At 40.4% G+C, this 17,606-nt stretch overlaps 1 protein-coding gene across 3 annotated transcripts in view; it reads left to right on the top strand.

Annotated features, from left to right (window-relative positions):
• Positions 1-14,811, top strand: part of MSANTD2 (Myb/SANT DNA binding domain containing 2) — a 35,240-nt gene extending 20,429 nt beyond the window's left edge. Inside the window, exons 4-7 of one of the 3 annotated variants that reach the window (XR_012802168.1) lie at positions 597-713; positions 4,840-4,897; positions 5,517-6,608; positions 13,092-14,811. Coding sequence is in view for 2 of the 3 variants with exons in the window: in XM_075604300.1 (XP_075460415.1) it covers positions 597-713; positions 4,840-4,897; positions 5,517-6,357 (1,016 nt within the window). In the remaining variant the exon portion in view is untranslated. Of the gene's footprint in view, positions 1-596; positions 714-4,839; positions 4,898-5,516; positions 7,820-13,091 lie in introns of those variants that run through there. The other 2 variants (XM_075604300.1, XM_075604301.1) reach the window with 2 other exon arrangements.
• The last annotated feature ends 2,795 nt before the right edge of the window (positions 14,812-17,606 follow it).

Here is a 17,606-nt window from a genome sequence, read left to right as displayed (position 1 = left end):
GGGCAAGACCACAGCATGTGCAACAAGTCCGCTAGCTCTCCACACTGTCTCGGGCACAATGGGGAGTAACCCAGGATGAATTTTTATAATTTAATTGGAGTAAGATACCACCTCATTATGACCTTTTTATATGCGTTTCCTTTAAGGTCGTGCAGATTGAGCTTTTCGAAGCTGCAAGTAAGATTGCTTCCTAATCTTCCAATTCAAGTACTTCCCCTAGGTCTGCATCCCACTTAGCTATATAAGAGAGCTTCCCTTAGTACCCAGTGCCAGAACTGATCACTTCCATGTATAATTGAGAGGTTAGTCCACTTGTATCTGTTTCTAATATTGTAAATACAAACTAAGGTTCTAGCACTCACTGACTAGAGAATAATAGATCCAACACGGTAAATGCCAAAGTAAATAATTTAATGTAGGCACAAGATAATAAAGTTAAACCTGGAGTGATGTGGCACTAGTGGGTAGACAAAAACCCTACAGTGAGGGTGGTAGGGGACAGGGAACACTGGGATAGGGAGTGAACAATAAACAGACAGTGGGGGAATAATAAAATATATATATATCTATCTCCTGACATTTAGCACTTTCCCCAGGTCGGTCGGTGTCTTTTGAAGCCCCGGACTTTTGCAGACACACTGGAGTCGGCTCCACAGGGAGTCTCAGAAGCCCGGACATTATACATGACTCATCCCTGATCATAAATGACAATGGTGAATGCTTAATGTATCTGCTGTCTTGCCTGACTGAAATGTAAATGTCCCGTTTCCTATAACTTTAAAATACTAAACTCCAAGCTACTTCTCATGTATGCCTTTAAATAAATGTTAGTCTCAGAACTATACTAGATTATGTCTACCCCCTAGCACTCTGCATACCAAAAATTAGAAAGGTAGGACCTTCCTATCAAGTTAGCTGCTTAATTATGTGAGGGCTATGATGTGGTTTGTGGTTAAACTTTTCCCCGGTTTGGGGTCGGGATGCAATGTTGCAATGCTTGGCCTCAATCAATAACCGCAGATGCACTTTACCAATTGACCTTAATTGAATGAGACCACATATAAATTGTTGCAATCCGGCATCCTTTCGTGACCGCAGACCACTTAACCGATTTAGCTTGCGGTTAAGGCTTCCCTTGCTTGTCCGCGGTTACACAGTGATAGTGTTGTAATGCCAGCCTCGACCACATAACCACAGGCACGTTTATCCAATTAACCCTTTAAACAGTGCTAGAGGCCCCTTATTCCTAGCGGGTGCATTTTAGACATATCATTACATATTAATAGAACTGCAGCCAGCCCTGGGCTGCAGAACTGACACTCTACAGTCAATTTATCTGACTCTGGGGAACCCAGCCGAGCAGAATGCCTTTATTTCATGGTCTGGGTACCCCTTCACCGTCACAAATATACAGAGCTTTTTGAAATTCGTCAAAGGAGGGCAGGGAGTCATTTTGTTATAAAAAGCCCGGATCTGGAGGGACCTAAAAAATTGAGTTAGGGATGTCTTTGTTTTACTTAATTTGGCTGAAGGTTTGATACCTATTCTACCTTCCAGATCCTTGCGTCTACAATACCCTTTTTGATTCCAAATGTTAAAATCCCCACTATTCAGCGCAAGAGCAAAGTCAAGGTTATCAAGTATTGGAGTCATTTAGTGTGTTTTTGAGGTCTTGGAGCACCTAAATTTGGGGGCCTCCCAAACTGCTAGCGAATTGGTCATCGAGGAAAGCGGCTATAGATCTATGCATCTTTTTTGGGGACCAAATCATATTATGTAATGCTAAAGGAGAGCACATCTCGCCTTCCAGCTCCACCCAACGTTTCTGTGATGAGTTTGTATGCCATTGTGAAATTTGACATAATTGGGATGTCCTATAGTTGGTGGCAGCAACAGGCAAGGTACTGCATGCTCCCCCCAAACCTCCCTCTCCCAGAATTGTCTCCTTAAAATGTTACTCTTAACTCTCGGGGTCTTGCCTTTCCAAATAAATTTAGATACTGACTTCTGTACCATACGTATATCCCTCAGCACAACTGGTACTGGCAGGGTTTGGAATAAATAGAGAAGTCGGGGAAGCAGATTTATCTTGATACAGCACATCCTTAAAAACTAAGAGATGCTATATGAGGACCACTCCCCTACATCTCCTTTCAGCTTTTTGTAATAGACTGGGGTAGTTCTCCCTGTATAGAGTATTGTAGCTACTAGTGATGTTGATACCTAAATACTTAATGTCAACTGGTTGCCAGTTAAAGTTAATAGAAATCAGTTTTTCCTTGGGCAGATTCACATTTAGGGCTTCTGATTTAGCTTGGCTTATTTTTAAGGTAGTTAAGGGAGTGAACCCCTAAGAGGGTGCTTCAAATTGGTGTTGGTTTGAGGACTGTTAAATCCTCAGTGTAGCCATGGTAAGGCAGATTTGCCAAATTGGTAATGAGTGAGAGCAGTGAGATATGTACCCCTATGTATAGGAACAGTTCAAATCACTTCATTCAGACACAATGATCCATAATTGGGATAGCCGCTAAAAAGGGAAAGTGACCTCTAACCTGACCGGAGTGCTTGTCCCATCCGGCGGTTCCTTCTGTGGCGGGTCACGTGTTCCCGGCGGGTCCTCGAGCAGGGAGTACAGAGACTCGTGTAGCTGGCTCGGTGGTGCCTGCAGGCTGTCCGTTCCAGAGAAGGGGACCTCACCTCTGCTCTCCTTAAGGCGTGCATCCGTCCCAGAGCAGGTGAGTAAGCAGGAGGGGAAGGAGGGGGGCTTGGAGCACAGCAAATAAAATGACAGGCTGGCGGCAGTAGCAGCGTGCAAAAATTTTAATGCGGCAACATAGCCATAATAAAACAGGACAATTATCTGACGCGTTTCGTCTAAGAGACTTTTTCAAAGAGTTGAAAAAGTCTCTTAGACGAAATGCGTCAGAGAATTGTCCTGTTTTATTATGGCTATGTTGCCGCATTAAAGTTTTTGCACGCTGCTACTGCCGCCAGCCTGTCATTTTATTTGCTGTGCTCCAAGCCCCCCTCCTTCTCCTCCTGGCTTATTTTTAAGCCTGATATTCTATTACATTTACCTTGTAAATTGAAGAGTTTGGGCAGGAAGGTTAGAGGTCTTCACAGTACCAGTATGACATCATCTGCATATAAAGCTAATTTATGCGATTGATCTTTAATTTGGGGTGCTAATGGTTCCATGCATAGGGCGAAAGAGGACACCCATGTCTAGTACCACTCTTAATCTGGAAGGTATCAGAGGGGAAGCCCTAATATGTCACCTTTTGCGTCTGGGTTAGAATACAGTACCATAATTAAGACTGGAGAGCAGCAAACACTGCTCCATGCTGCTTTTCCAGAGGATAAAGAGAATTGCCACCGCTGAGCAAAGTGCTTCTGCAGGAAGCCCTGGTCTCAGAAGGCCCTCTGAATTGCCACTCGGAGTGCGACATCAGGAGCTTCATAGGGCAGAAGTGTGGGAGAAAAACTGACCCCCCCCCCTGGTATTGACTTACTCTCTTCTCTCTCTTTCCCCCCCCCCCCCCCCACCTCCCCCCTGGTATTGACTTACTCTCTTCTCTCTTCCCCCCCCCCTCCCACCCCAAAAAAGAGGGAGGTAGTTGGGCAAGCCAAAAAATAACACCCATTGGCCAGGTAGGACAGAAAAAGACTGCCTGCAGGTAGAGGAGGAAGATACTTACAGTAAGTACTATCTGCAGGAAAGCTTTTCTGTCCTATTCTGGCCAGAGCTGGAGCTAAACCCAAGTGTGCCCCCTGCCATGTAGGTGAAAAAGGAAAATATATATTAAATTCCATCGCAAACCTTGAGTGTGTCGCATCTGCCCTGCACCCCCCAACAATAGGGGATGTGTGATTGGTTAATACTTATTCTTAAAGGGACCTCCATGTAGGTCCCTGAGACGGTGGAAGAGAAGCGGCAAAAAAAGTAACAAAAATAAATACCAGTGATTGCATCTTTAAGCTCAAGTGATGGGTACTGCAGCGAGGGTCCATCTTAACTGACTTGAAAGGCAAAGCATGGTGAACAATTTGAGAGTTGCACATCCCTTGGCTGGTTGCCCCACAGTGTGATGCACAGGAGTGGATATAAGTATATGTTGACTTTAGCAATCTTGCTTCTTAATATTTGGGTACTACTACTACTACTACTACTATTACTACATGTGGTCCCTTTTAATACACTTTTATATATGTGTTGTATTGCTATAGTGCTACACTGTCCCCGCGATAGTGCTGGGGCCCTGCGAGTGGATGCTAAAGTCGGGCCTGACTTCCAGCACCGGCCAGGTGCACAGGGTGATCGATGCGGGCCATTCCAAATGCTGCCGTATGCCACTGATTGGCCACCACTATTCTATTGTAATAAGCCTGAAGAAGGAACAAGAGTGGTCTTAAAAAACCTAGCACTCTCTTTAAGCACCAGTTATTACAAAGCCTTTTTGTCTTCTCTACAGGCTAACCTTGTACAGTTCCCCAACACGTCCAGTGATTATTTGTTTATATATTTTTTTTTTATACACCTAGAATGGAAATTATTAGAAGAAATCATATATAGTTGACGACAAAAGAAAATGTTCAAATGGACGTCACCCTGTGCTACGCGGGTCGCCCCTTTTTATTCTCAAGCAATGGAAATCCATGCTGTATATAACATTTTTATTTCAGCAAATTTAGGCATTCTACCCGGATTTTCACAAAAGTAACCCTACAAGGGGAAGTGGAATTGCCTTGTTTTTTATTTTGTAATATGCTGTTTGAATTCTAGGTTTAAAATTACTTTTTATCTTACTTTCAAAGGTAACATTCTTATTTTTGTTTTAGATGAAATAAGTATTCCAAAGAGACCACAGAAGAATAAAGAGTCTTCAGAAGAGATGCAGTAAGTTGCTGTTTTGTTTTTCTTTTGAGAGAGAATATCATGTATATAAATTTTAGCTGGTTATTGTTTGTGTTTTCTGGTCCTTCAGTAAGAGATTGGGGGGGGGGGAGGGCAGGGGAATAGTAAAATAGTAGATGAGATTTGAAAAAAAGACATTCGTTCAACCTATGCTAAATTTAGACAACAGATACTTTATCCTATATCTATACTTGCTTATTGATCCAGAGGAAGGCAAACAAAACGCCCAGTGTCATATCATCCATGATATCTCATAAGGGGAAAAATAAATTCTTTCCCGACTCCATGAATTGGCAATCAGATTAATCCCTTGATCAACATCCTTCCCGTGTATTCTTATTTGGTATATCCCTGTATACCTTTCCTTTCTAAAAAGATGTCCAACCTTTTGCATAAATAATTTAAAACTGATTTTTGCTTTTTGTTTTGCATAACATTTAACATGGTTTTTTTGTTAACTCATTTATGTTTTGGAAAGTATATTTTGTGCTAATCCTTTGTAATCATTTTGTTCTCATTTAAATTAGTGTGATAACTATTTTATATTGAATATTTAATCAAGTTTATTAATCTGTGTTAAACGACTGTTTTCTTCTTTTAGGAAGAGAGATACATTGCAAACTATTATGCACATTTTGGAGTCTGTGCAGCTAAAGTGGGAGCTTTTTCAAAGCTGGACAGATTTTTCTAGACTTCATCTCTCTAACAAACTGGCAATCTTTGGCATTGGTTACAATACTCGGTGGAAAGAAGATATTCGGTATCATTATGCTGAAATAAGTTCACAGGTCCCTCTTGGAAAACGGCTTAGAGAGTACTTCAATCCTGAGAAGCCAGAGGGCAGAGTCGTCATGACCAGAGTACAGAAAATGAACTGGAAAAATGTGTATTATAAGTTTTTGGAAATTACAATTAGTGAAGCACGATGCCTTGAGCTAAACATGGAGATTGACTGGATACCCATAGCTCATTCCAAGCCGATTGGAGGTGATATTGTCCAATATTTGTTACCTGGCGGTATTCCGAAAAGTCCTGGGCTTTATGCCATTGGTTACGAAGAAATACGTGGCAAATCAGTTGTAGACCATGGAATTGTCGATTTAGTTAATGAGAGTCATGGTAATTGTGAAAATGCTCTGGGGCATGCCTCGAAATCTGATACAATAACTACCAAAATTAACTATTGTTATCTTGGCATTGCAGAGAGCATAACTCTACAGCAGTGCTTATTTTTTCATTTCCAGTCCACCATCAAGAACCAAAGCAAAGAGTGGGCTAGTATCAATGGATTTTTGGCACAAAACTGCAAAGTAGAACCTGGAGTGTCACCCAAGACTATCTACATCAAATTTGTTGAAGTGGAAAGAGATTTCCTGTCCGCTGGATCTCTAGTTGAGTGCCTGGAAAAAGCCATTGGGTACCCTTTAAAGTTCAACAAATGAATCTTATCCTTTATAAGGATTAGGGCTCTACAGATAAAGCTTCCCATTTCACCAGGGTTTGCTCTTGAACTGTGAATGGATTTTTTTTTAAATTGACTGTCTCATAATTGAAGAAATCGTCCAAAACCTTTTGAACTTCAACTATGTGTTTGAAGATTGTGTCCTGAGCAAGTGGGACATTATGTGTATGGGTGGTCAAATAGTGTTTTTATAAAAGATAATTTTATTGTAGAGCCCTGATATAAATTGCTGTAAGTACATTCCACATTGGACATAGCTTATAATTTCATTTTCAAAGGAAATACTGTATTTTTTGTTTTTAGCTCTTTTTCACAATGTTTCATTTTTACATACATGTATCTGTCTTTGTGTTAAAACACGCCTTGGGGAACGAGTAATGAATGATGACATTCAGTCTTGAGACGCATTAAAAAAGTTGTCTCTGCCTAACCCAATTAGCTAATATTGTATATAATTTAGATAATCACTTTTTTTTACCCATTTAAGTGTTTTTACTATTTCCAGCCAGTGTTGCCTGCAAAGACTTTTGTTTCTGTGACGTACTGTATCCACTCCATTAGCTGTGTTGCCATATCATTTTTTTAATTTTTTATAAATCATTAAAGCAAGTATTGGTTTGTTTGCTAGTTGGCATTCTTATGGCATTAAAACCCATCCAAGAGAAGTGCATTCAAATTAATACTTGTAGTTTAAAAGTTATCCTGGCTATAAAAGTAGCTATCCTGTCTGGTGTAAACTAAATTCTGATCTACCTATCTCAGAATCACCATGAGCTGCTGGCACTTGTTTTATAAACTTGAACGTAAAGATTGTGACATGCCATAAACTTTTCAGTTTCGATAAACTGCTCCTAATGTTGTTTTTATTTTGTTTGCCCTATTTGAACACAGTACATTGGCTTTGACATGTACCGTACTTTGTGCATGGCACCTTCAAGTACAGCTTATAGGCCAGCAAAGGTTTCCAGTGCCTTTTTACTGCCTCTGATACAAAAAATTAAAGTACTCGGGCTACCCACAAAAAGCCAAGAACTCAAGCCAATTTCTCCGGGTTTTTTTTTTTTTTTTTTTAATAATAATGCACAAAAGTTGATGTATAGGCCAAATTTGTCAGGTTAGTACACCTGTGATTCAAAGGCTTTTTGAGGTTCGGTTACACCAAACATTTTGATTCGTGGGACAATGTGTAGGTGTGTTGCTCAATGATGCATGCTTGTCTCACAATGAAAATGACATGTTCAGTTTCCCTTTGTAAAATATGGAAATCTGTATATGACCAAAAAGTTATATATCTTTACCATTTCACATTGTAGGGACATTTTATTGTAGAATCCTTCAGTATTTTTGATTGTTTTAAACACAATTTTGTATTTTATTTTTCTTTCTGCCCTTTTTTTTTTTTTAATATCGATTTTTAATGGGGGTTTTTTTTTTTTAAATATATATCTATATAAAGAACTGGCTTCTTGCACAGTCCTGAGTATTACAGTGTTTGAGTAGCTGCTACATACCATATTTAAGTTTATTCCCTAATTATCCCCAAACAAAAGCAGTATGCATTGTATATTTCATGTGTTCTGTCTGAGCTAAGCCGTTGGGCCAAGGCTTTTAAACATGTTTTAATATTAAAATCAAAAGCAATGATGGAGAAAATGTTACATGGCTGAGTTTTCACTTTATTGCATCTCCAATATGTCACCAAGGAGCACTTCTACTTTCAGCACTACAGGCTTCATGGGTTGCTATGTAACCTAGTCTTCACTTTAAGTGCTGATGTATAAAAATGTGGTTCAAAATAAAGTCAAGAATTTTGGTTAATGTAGTGATGATCTCTTATGTGTAGGTGGGTACAGTATTTTACAGTTAGATTGATAAAGTTGTAGAGTATTGAATATGTGAACCCTTTGAAGCATTTACTTTAAATGTCAGCAAAATGCAGCTTTTTAATGCCATATACAGTACTGTAGATATGCACCAGAGCTATCTATTGTTTCCAAATTAAAGATGTAGTAGCCATTATTGCTCCCACTGACGTGTTGCAGCAGGACAAACAATGTGCTAGCGAGAGCCAGCACTATTGAACGTGCATTAGCTGTGTATGGAATGGGAGCATGGCTAACACACCAGCAGGTGCAATAACATCTGCTACATCTCTACATCATTTGGCTATTTCCAAAATTGCAGACCAGATATAATTAAGCCACATGTCCCTCAGAGCTGTGTGTGGTTTGGAACAAAAATACTATGGTCCAAACTTACGAAGCAGTGCTCTACCTTAACACCTTGCACTAGGTAACACCATTCACTTATGCCTGGTGTCTTATGGCATAGCAGCACTTCGTCATATGGTCTTATGGCTTTTAACTTCTACTTAAGTTTGGTGTGAACACGTTTGAACTGTTCAGTAGATCTTTTAGCACTGGAAAAACATAATTCTTTTATTTTGTAAGAACACCTCTGAGGTTGGAAAAATAGGTTTAAATGAATCGTTCAGAAAAAAAAAGAAAAAAATTCCAATTAAAATCATCCAGAAAATGCATACACCCGATATAAAAAAAGAAACACTTTATAATTGTAGGTTCTTCCTATAATGAGGGTGAATAATTTTTATTGATGGGCAGACAAGGGGGGCAATAAAGTTGGTTATCTGAAATGGCAAAGAACTATCATGATAGTCTTGCATTATACAACATAATTAAAATACCCGTGCCATGTTCTCCCTATATCCATACAAATGAGATTGCTGAGAATCCGAAAGTATTTTCAAAATTTTGTCATACAGTTAGGATTTTGTAAATTAGGCACTATTATATGTTTAGTCTGAGACCCAAATAATATACAGGTATGCAATGCATATATAGCAAACTACCTTTTCAATATAGCACATAAATACAAACTTTAGACCAAGAGACAAAATGTTATAGATTTATATTTTTCGTGCTCGCCCTCTCTCGCCTCCAGTTTGCCCCCCTCTCCTCTTTTCTCTGTCGCTCCCTCTTGCTTTCGCCCCCTTTCACGCCCTTGTCTGCTCTCTGCTGCCCCCACTAGCTCTTGTTCGCTCTGCAACCCCACCCCTCTCTAACTCTTGTTCGCTTTAGCCTTGCTCCCCCCTCCCCTCTGGGAAACAACAAACTGTGTTTGGTTCATGCAATCACAGCAACAGATTGCCCCATTCTGACCTAATAATGGAATCCCGTACCACCACAACATTTTTTGGTCTCAGAGTATCCCGAGTCCCCTCTGTGCTGGAGGAGCTATTCCCCTTGCTGCTAGAAGAATCGGTCACCCCCAGCATTGCCAATCCTGCCCTGACAACGCCAATATCACTCAATCTGGCAAATTATTGGGATGGGTCAGTTCAGCACTTGCCTGCCTCTTCCCCTTCTAAGGCCACGTCCATAGTACCTCAAACGGCACGTGCGACTTCGCTCATGCTGAACACAAGCACAGGAACTCCAATGCACATGTCTACAGTGCATGAGAGGCAGCGCTACTGAAAATAGGAGACAAAATTGTTTGTATTTGCCGTGCGGTGGCCATGTCACGTGAGCAGCAGTCAATGAAAAATAAGTTCACCTATTCTGCCTGGTAACTGCTTTTAGACATAACTTTTGCAAAATTAAAAAGTGGTGCTATTCTCTACCATAGAAAACCTTATTTCAGAGGTTTTCAAAAGAGAACCATTATGGAACCAACGTTTCTAGTCCTATCATGATCGCAATGTTCATGAAAAATTAAGGAGAGACATTTCAGATTTGTTGTACATTACATGCAAGTAAATTTGTTAAATAAGTTTTAATTAACTTATTTTTTGGCTTGCAGAATGCTTATTTCAATGCATCCCATTGTATCATTTTTTTTAGTAGTTCAAGTCGTGTTATACTGTATTTAGTTTTATTTATTTTTTGCTTGTCGGATGTTTATTTCAATGCATCCTGTTTTTTAATAGTTCAAAGCGTGTTCTCTTGCATGACAGTGTATATTTATCTTTGCAGGCTCCTGTTATTGCATGGTATTGTGCTTTTTTTTTTTTTTTTTTTTATTATATATATTTGCTCAAGGCGTGTTCTCTTGCATGACATAGTATATATTTGTTTGCAGACTCCTGTTATTGCATGGTATTGTACTTTTTTATTTTTTTATTTGCTCAAGGCGTGTTCTGCATGACATAGTATATATTTTTGCAGACTCCTGTTATTGCATGTGTAAGATGTATGCACAACAGAGACCATTTCAAATGAAATTGACATGGCTTTATTGAGCCTTTCCCTTTAAATAGCACAGCAAATAAAAAATATACAAAAACAACAAACACCTATCCCTATGTAAGGGCTAACTCACTCCCCAGTCCCTATCTGTAAGACTGGGGGGGGGGGAAAGCCCCTCAACAGCAAACCACTCAAGTCTCAGCGGTACCTTAAAGCAGGTGGCCCTTAATCTCAGACTCTGGCAGGTTCCTGGGTCTTCTGTGTCCAGGAAATATAGGTCTTTGGGTGTCTTGATCTCAGAATACAGTACTCCTGTGCTCTCAAGACTCTCCTCTCCTTCTGTCAGCCCAGTTGTAACTGTGCTAAGGAAATCTCTCTCCTGTTTCCACCAGGGTGCTTTTCTTAGATCTTCAATTTAGCCAGGTAGAGTCTAGTTAATTGCCTGTCTGCAATTAACCAGTTCCCTGCTGGATTTAGAGGCAGTTTCTCTCCAACAGTGATAAGTTCCTTTTACATACCTCCCCTGTTTGTGGGAAGCTCAGGCTTACCATGGCCAAAGCCCATCCTCCCACTCTCACTCGATATCCTTGCGGCTCAAATAAGAGTGGATGGAGAACGAGAACCCTCAGTCCCGCTGGGATTGTAGCCCTTTCTCCAGGTGATTAGTGTCTCCTCAAGAAGGTGCTTTAGATCAGCACCCTTCAGTCGCTCGAGGAGGACTTTTTCCAAGCACAGTCTTTCTTCTGACTGCTTTGTCACGAGTTTTCCCTTGTGTCGGGCGATCTTTTCTTCCCTGAGTTTAGGGTGACCACCTGCATCGGGTTCCATATCCATACTCCTGAGTGGTTCAAGGTGGGCAGAGATTTTATCCCTTTTGATTGACCTCCGTGGTCTCTCTTTTAGTTGACTACAAAAATGTTTTGGCTGTAGAGGTGTGCTCACCGAAACAGTTCTGCCTCATTCTAGCCAAAGACTGAATCTTTCTTGTGGCTATTTTCCTTCTGAGGAATCTGGTTTGGGCCATGGGGCCACAGTAGCATGACTGTACTGGTATTGCGTTTCTCAGTCGTAATTCGGTTGTTCTTTCCTGAATTGTATGGAAAGTCGATTGTAGTACGGAGATGGCATTGTGAGTGCGCTTATCGCAATGCACTGCTTGCTTGGTCGTGACGTAGGACTTAGATCTGAATTGAATCACACAAGCAGCTGCCTTCATATTAGTATTATTATTATTATTATTTTTTTTAAATTATTTTTTTAAGCATCTTTGCTGCAGATACTTCCTAACATTTTGACTGGAGCAAAATTGCACACTGCTTCAAATGTTCATAGTTCTCTCTTTGTCGTTTCATTCTTCATATGAATTGGAGAAGGCAGGCTGCTTTATTCTGGCGATTTAGCTGACTAGTTTTCATTTCTCTGTAGGCAGCCGGTATGGTGAGCGCTGCAGAGCGTTTGCGCAGATACCTTTCGCTCTCCAACCTCACTTGGACAAGAGCTTTGTAGTATTTCTTAATCTCTGCTGCTTTTCTCCCTTTTTAACAAGTTTAGCTCCTCAGCGAGAGAATCATGTTTCTGGAGCTTGCTCTTGGTGTGGTGCATCAATGGCTCCTTCACTATATTTTGGATCACCTGGTCGCTATGCTTGGCCTCCAGCGATGCTCTGGTGATGCTTAGGGTAGCCTTCAGTTTTTCATGCTGCTCTGCAAGGACACACTTTGTTCTCAGATGTTGCCGTAGCAATTTTACTTCTTTAGCAGCCTGCAGATTTTCTTCCTGCAGCGTTCACTGCTTCTCGGCATTCTGTAGGTGTGTATGCAGACCTTGCAGCTGGTTCTGAAGTATGTGCTCAGCTTAACATATGGCTTTATTGAGCCTTTCCCTTTAAACAGCACAGCAAACAAAAATATCCAAAAACAACAAACACCTATCCCTGTGTACAGGCTAACTCACTCCCGAGTCCCTACCTGTAATACTGGGGGGGGGGAAGCCCCTTACCAGAATACCACCCCAAAGTGTCAGCGGTACCTTAAAGCAGGTGGCCCTTAATGTCAGTCCCTGGCAGGTTCCTGGGTCCTCTGTGTCCAGGAAATATAGATCTTTGCGTGTCTGGGTGTATTGATCTTAGAAGACAGCACTCTTGTGCTCTCAAGACTCTCCTCTCCTTCTGTCAGCCCAGTTGTAACTGTGCTAAGGAAATCTCTCTCCTGTTTCAACCAGGAGGCTTTTCTTAGAGCTCTAATTTAGCCAGGTGGAGTATAGTTAATTGCCTGAGCAATTAAGCAGCTCCCTGCTGGATTTAGAGGCAGTTTTTCTCACTGTTAGAAGTCCCTGATACAGCATGGCATTGTGCATTGTTTTTTATTTGCTTATGGCTTGTTCTTTCTCCTGCATGATTTAGTGTATATTTATGTTTTTAGATTCCTGTTATCGCATGGCATTGTGCATTTGTTTTTGAGTAATTGTCAATTAGCCATTTGATAACTTTTTTTTTTTTTTTTTTAAGGTAAATTAGCACAGACAGAGTGAAAGAATTTGAGACTCTCTTTCCGGAGAGTTAAAAAAAAGTGAAACAACCACGCTCTGACGTCGGACCCAGAGTGCCAGAATCAACCCCATCATGGCCGTTCTTTAAGATTATGTTCTTTCTGAAAGACCAGATGATGCCGGCGAAGACAATCTCAAATCTGGAGCCACCAGTAAACACATGGAGCATCCGAGGACTTCACCTTGGATGAGGAATACATCGGTGTGTAGCGACATTCCCTGAACCTCTGCCCAAAAGAGCAAAGGGCTCAACAGAATTGAAAAGACGGTTAGTAAATTTGGAAGAGAAAAAGTTCCAAATCATGACCCATGCGTTCCAGGATGACCCTGTGAACGAGGCGACAGAATTCTTAAATAGCCTTGTTACCTAAACACAATTGTACCAGGTCTCCAAATTGAAGGTGCGGCAGTAAATCCAAGACATAGTGTTGAGGGCGGTAGAAAAATTTGAAGAAAAGGGCCCAACGTCAAAAACGTCAATGTACAGTTTATATAAAAAAAAAAAAAAGTTATTTAAAATTGTTGAACTTGTTAATTTATATTGTTTGTACGGTTTCTCACTTTTTACCATTGCACTTTTGTAATACATTTTTGCGCTGTTGAACCCCATGTCTATGTATTTACTCTCAAGGAAAAATAGTATGCAACATCATTTTTGTAATATAAAAGGAATAATCGGTGCCACAGTACAATCTCTCATTTAAAACGGCAATTAAATAAAATTCAGGATCACGACTTCAGATTTAACACAGTTATTGATTACTTGTTTTTAACAATTATTAAACACTATTACCATGGGACAGCACCTTCGGCATTAAAATAATCTTTGAATGAATCACGGACCTATTTGCCAAGTTTCCAGGCACATTATTTTCCTTAGCTCTATGAAGCTTGGTAGTAGAAACAGGCCCAATTTCAAACATAGACCCACCATCAATAGTGCCTTCTAAATGGATAACTATTATGCCGTACAGCCACACATTGCACTATTCTCACTGCATTTGGCATAGACGTTTCGATCGCTTTTAACAGTAATCGCCATTTTGCTATCATAATACCAAAGGCACACGCCACACTGCGTCTTGCCCTGGAAAGTCTGTAATTAAATATTTCCTGACAGGAAACCCTTTCACTCTAATATTACAAAAGAACAATATGTGGTAAAGGATTGTATATCATGTAAATCCACTTATGTGGTATATCTCTTACAATGTCCGTGCTGATATCAATACATCGTTCGCACGAAGAGATATTTAAAAAACACAATCCTAGAGCATAGCAGGAGCATCAGACTTGGTTTTGACAAACACAGTGTGTCTAGACACTTCAAAATGAAACATAATAGTGATCCCTCCCAACTTAAATATATGGGCATCCAAATAGTCCCACTAGTGAGACGAGGAGGTGATAGTTAAATCTTTATCAAAACAAGAAAGCCTATGGCTTTATAAATTGAAAACCTTGGCTTCATTGGGCCTAAATGAAGATTGACGTGTAGTCACTATATTAAATGTCAGATGTATTTTGTTAGACCCATCACTTTGAGCCGATCAGTGTCTATTCTCATTATTTTCCCAACGTTAAACATGAATATTAATTTATTTTTAATCTATTATAATTATTGTTTTAACTTTTATTAGTGGCATGCATTAATCCTTATTCTGTGCTCTAACTCATTTCTTACCTCCATAATGTAATAAAAAAAAATTCTATTTGAATAACATTGTAATCTGATTTAATCCAATTTGTTTAATTGATTTTCATAAATCCCCCAAGCCTATTCATAGGTTGATACAATATTGCAGAAGTAAATACTTTAAATAGTATCTAACTGTTTTCTTTCATTTTAGAGCTTTGTGCATTTTAATTAACTTGTATCCATTTTTTTATACATTGTTTGACATATATTTTTGTTTCTAAACCCCCCCCCCCTGTGACGGTGAAGGGGTAACCAGGCCATCAATAAGGGTATTATGCCCAGCTGATTACCTCTGGGCCCTGTTTTAGAGTGTCAGCTCTTCAACCTGTGTATTGTACCTGCAATCAATGTATTGAATGACAATAAAGATTTTTGTGTGTTTTCCCTTTCCAGGAGTGCTAACCAGTGGAGATTCTCAGGCTATGAGTTTCATGGGGGACTTTGCGGTAAAAGTGTTTTCAGAATGTGTCTAGGTAGGAGGGATCCAGAGTTGCTGGTCACCCCAAAAATGTATCCGGGAATCAGGTCATATTCCGGAGACATATAGACACATCACTCCGGTCAAAGTCTTCCCTGGAAAGCAGTTGCGCGACTCACCACCAAGTTTCCCTGCTTGAGCACAAACCAGAAAGGTAAATGGGGCAAAGAGATATGTGTATCCCGGGTACAGTCGAGGTTCCCTAAGTTAGTGAGGGTTCCCCAGTATATGCCCAGATCACCAGAACCAAGTATAAAGGTTTTGGGATGCTTCAACCATCGATAAGGTTGCAAGGTGATTTCATGTCTAAGTCCAAATTCCTGTGTGTTTAAAAATGTAACTCTGAAACTGAACCTAAGCATTATTTCGTTCAACTTTTAAAACATTTTCTTATAGAAGGTCTAGGATTGCTGAAACTGAACGTGCGTGTCTTTTCAATCAAACCTAGTAAACAATGGACTTCAAGAAAGTGTGAAATATTTTTATTTTAACATTGTGTATAATGGTATATGTTTTATGCACTGTATATGAGCTGGGGTTCCGAGAGACCAGTTGGCTACCAAGTTGGTGCCACTAAGTCTGCTTGGGTCCCGGACTTCAAGGCCACAGAGATTGCCACGGTGTGAAAACCATTTGGGCGGAGGAGTTAGACTTTAGTATCCTCGTCCTGGGCTGAATGGAAGCCATCGGGCGACCATTTGCCCAGACCTTGAGATGCCTAACTCCACGGGTGGCAGAGGTGCCAAGTTGGCGCATGCCCCTGTCATGTCTAATCCATCCTTGCCCGACTTCAGGAGACTGGCAGATCGCTGATTGGCTGGTAAGAATTATCCCATGCTCCAATTGGCAGGAGTATTTCATGAATGGGACTGAAATACTATAAGAAAGCCAGCAGCCAATCCGGTCCTCAGATTCTAAGCGCCAAAACAATTGCGGCAAATTCGAACTCACCAAAAGATGCTCTTGGAGAAATAAACGCAAGCCGGCTTCAGAAATTTCAAGCCAAGAAATTCCCACTTTTTGGTGCCAAGTTCTGAAAAGAGAACGTAGCGGTCGCGGCTGGAACTACACGCCAAAATGAGTACTAGGACGTTTGGTACTTTCTCCTGGTCAAGGGATTTCGGCAGCTCCGGAAGAGATACAGCGGTGGCAACTGGTACTCATGTCAAATTGATTTCCAGGACTTTTGCAGGTAACCCCCGGTCAACCTAAAGACTTTGTTTTCTGTGCTATTTCAACTACAGTAGGAAAGGTTAGTTTTGTAGCCCAGACCCCCAGTAAGTGTGTTTTCTTCTGTATATTTTAATCCTTTGTGTGTACGTGTTTCGAAGGAATAAATCAGAATTTTTTTTACTTCTTGGTTTTGCTCAGTTATATGATTCTGGTATAAAGGTGTAAACCCCTGGTCTCCTGTGACGCCCTCCACCCCACCCCCCTTTTTTTAAATTGCCATTAAAAATGTTGGTATATTTATATATGTATTTTATTATCGTATAATTTGTTTGTTCTATTAAGATCAGCTACGGAATCATTGCTGTGATTGGGTTAGTACGCCTTCCTCTGCTGATCCAATCATAAGACTCTGCGGGGTATAGATATATTGCTTTTGAACTTGAAATCACCAACCCCTGAAGAAGTAATAGTAGAACTATGAAACACATAGGAATTGTAGCAATATAGTGCATGCTTTTGCATTTATTGGACATACCAGGAACACTGTTATTACATTGAGTGTACGGCTATACAGGATGTTTTGATCATTTCATCCAGCGGGTCGCAATAACCAGCGACTGAACCAGTGACGTCATCGGCAGTCGCTGAAACTCTGGCACGTGTCATCGGCATTCGCCGACAGTGTGGAGGACCACGCAATAGCGCTCACACCGCAGGAAGCCTAGCAGACCAGGACCCACAGCATTTCCAGCAAAAGTCGGTGGTTCGTGGAGAGGGGATTCTGGACATTTCATCTGGTACTGCCCATGAGATCGGATGATCGATGTGGGAGTTTGCTGTAGATGCCGTTGTGGTAACATGTCCCTAACATGTCATGCTCTTTTATCCTTACCCTGATGTATGTGCAATACTCACCTGCTGACTGAATATTTCAATACAATTTAATAGTTACTACACTATGAGATTTTGCGCTGTTTTCCATTCTCATTCCTGCTCATTGTTGCAACTATAGAGTATTAAGTTCTTACAATTTGCTGTACTTAAGTATAACTTGTTTAAAACCTTTTTTTATTTTAACTCCTGGTTATAATTCCACACTTAATCCAACTGCACTAGAACCAGAC

Source organism: Ascaphus truei, chromosome 6 (genome assembly GCF_040206685.1).
Source record: "Ascaphus truei isolate aAscTru1 chromosome 6, aAscTru1.hap1, whole genome shotgun sequence".
NCBI classification, from domain to species: domain Eukaryota; kingdom Metazoa; phylum Chordata; class Amphibia; order Anura; family Ascaphidae; genus Ascaphus; species Ascaphus truei.
The sequence above is the reverse complement of the archived record's forward strand: the minus strand, read 5'-3'. Positions and strand labels throughout refer to the sequence as shown.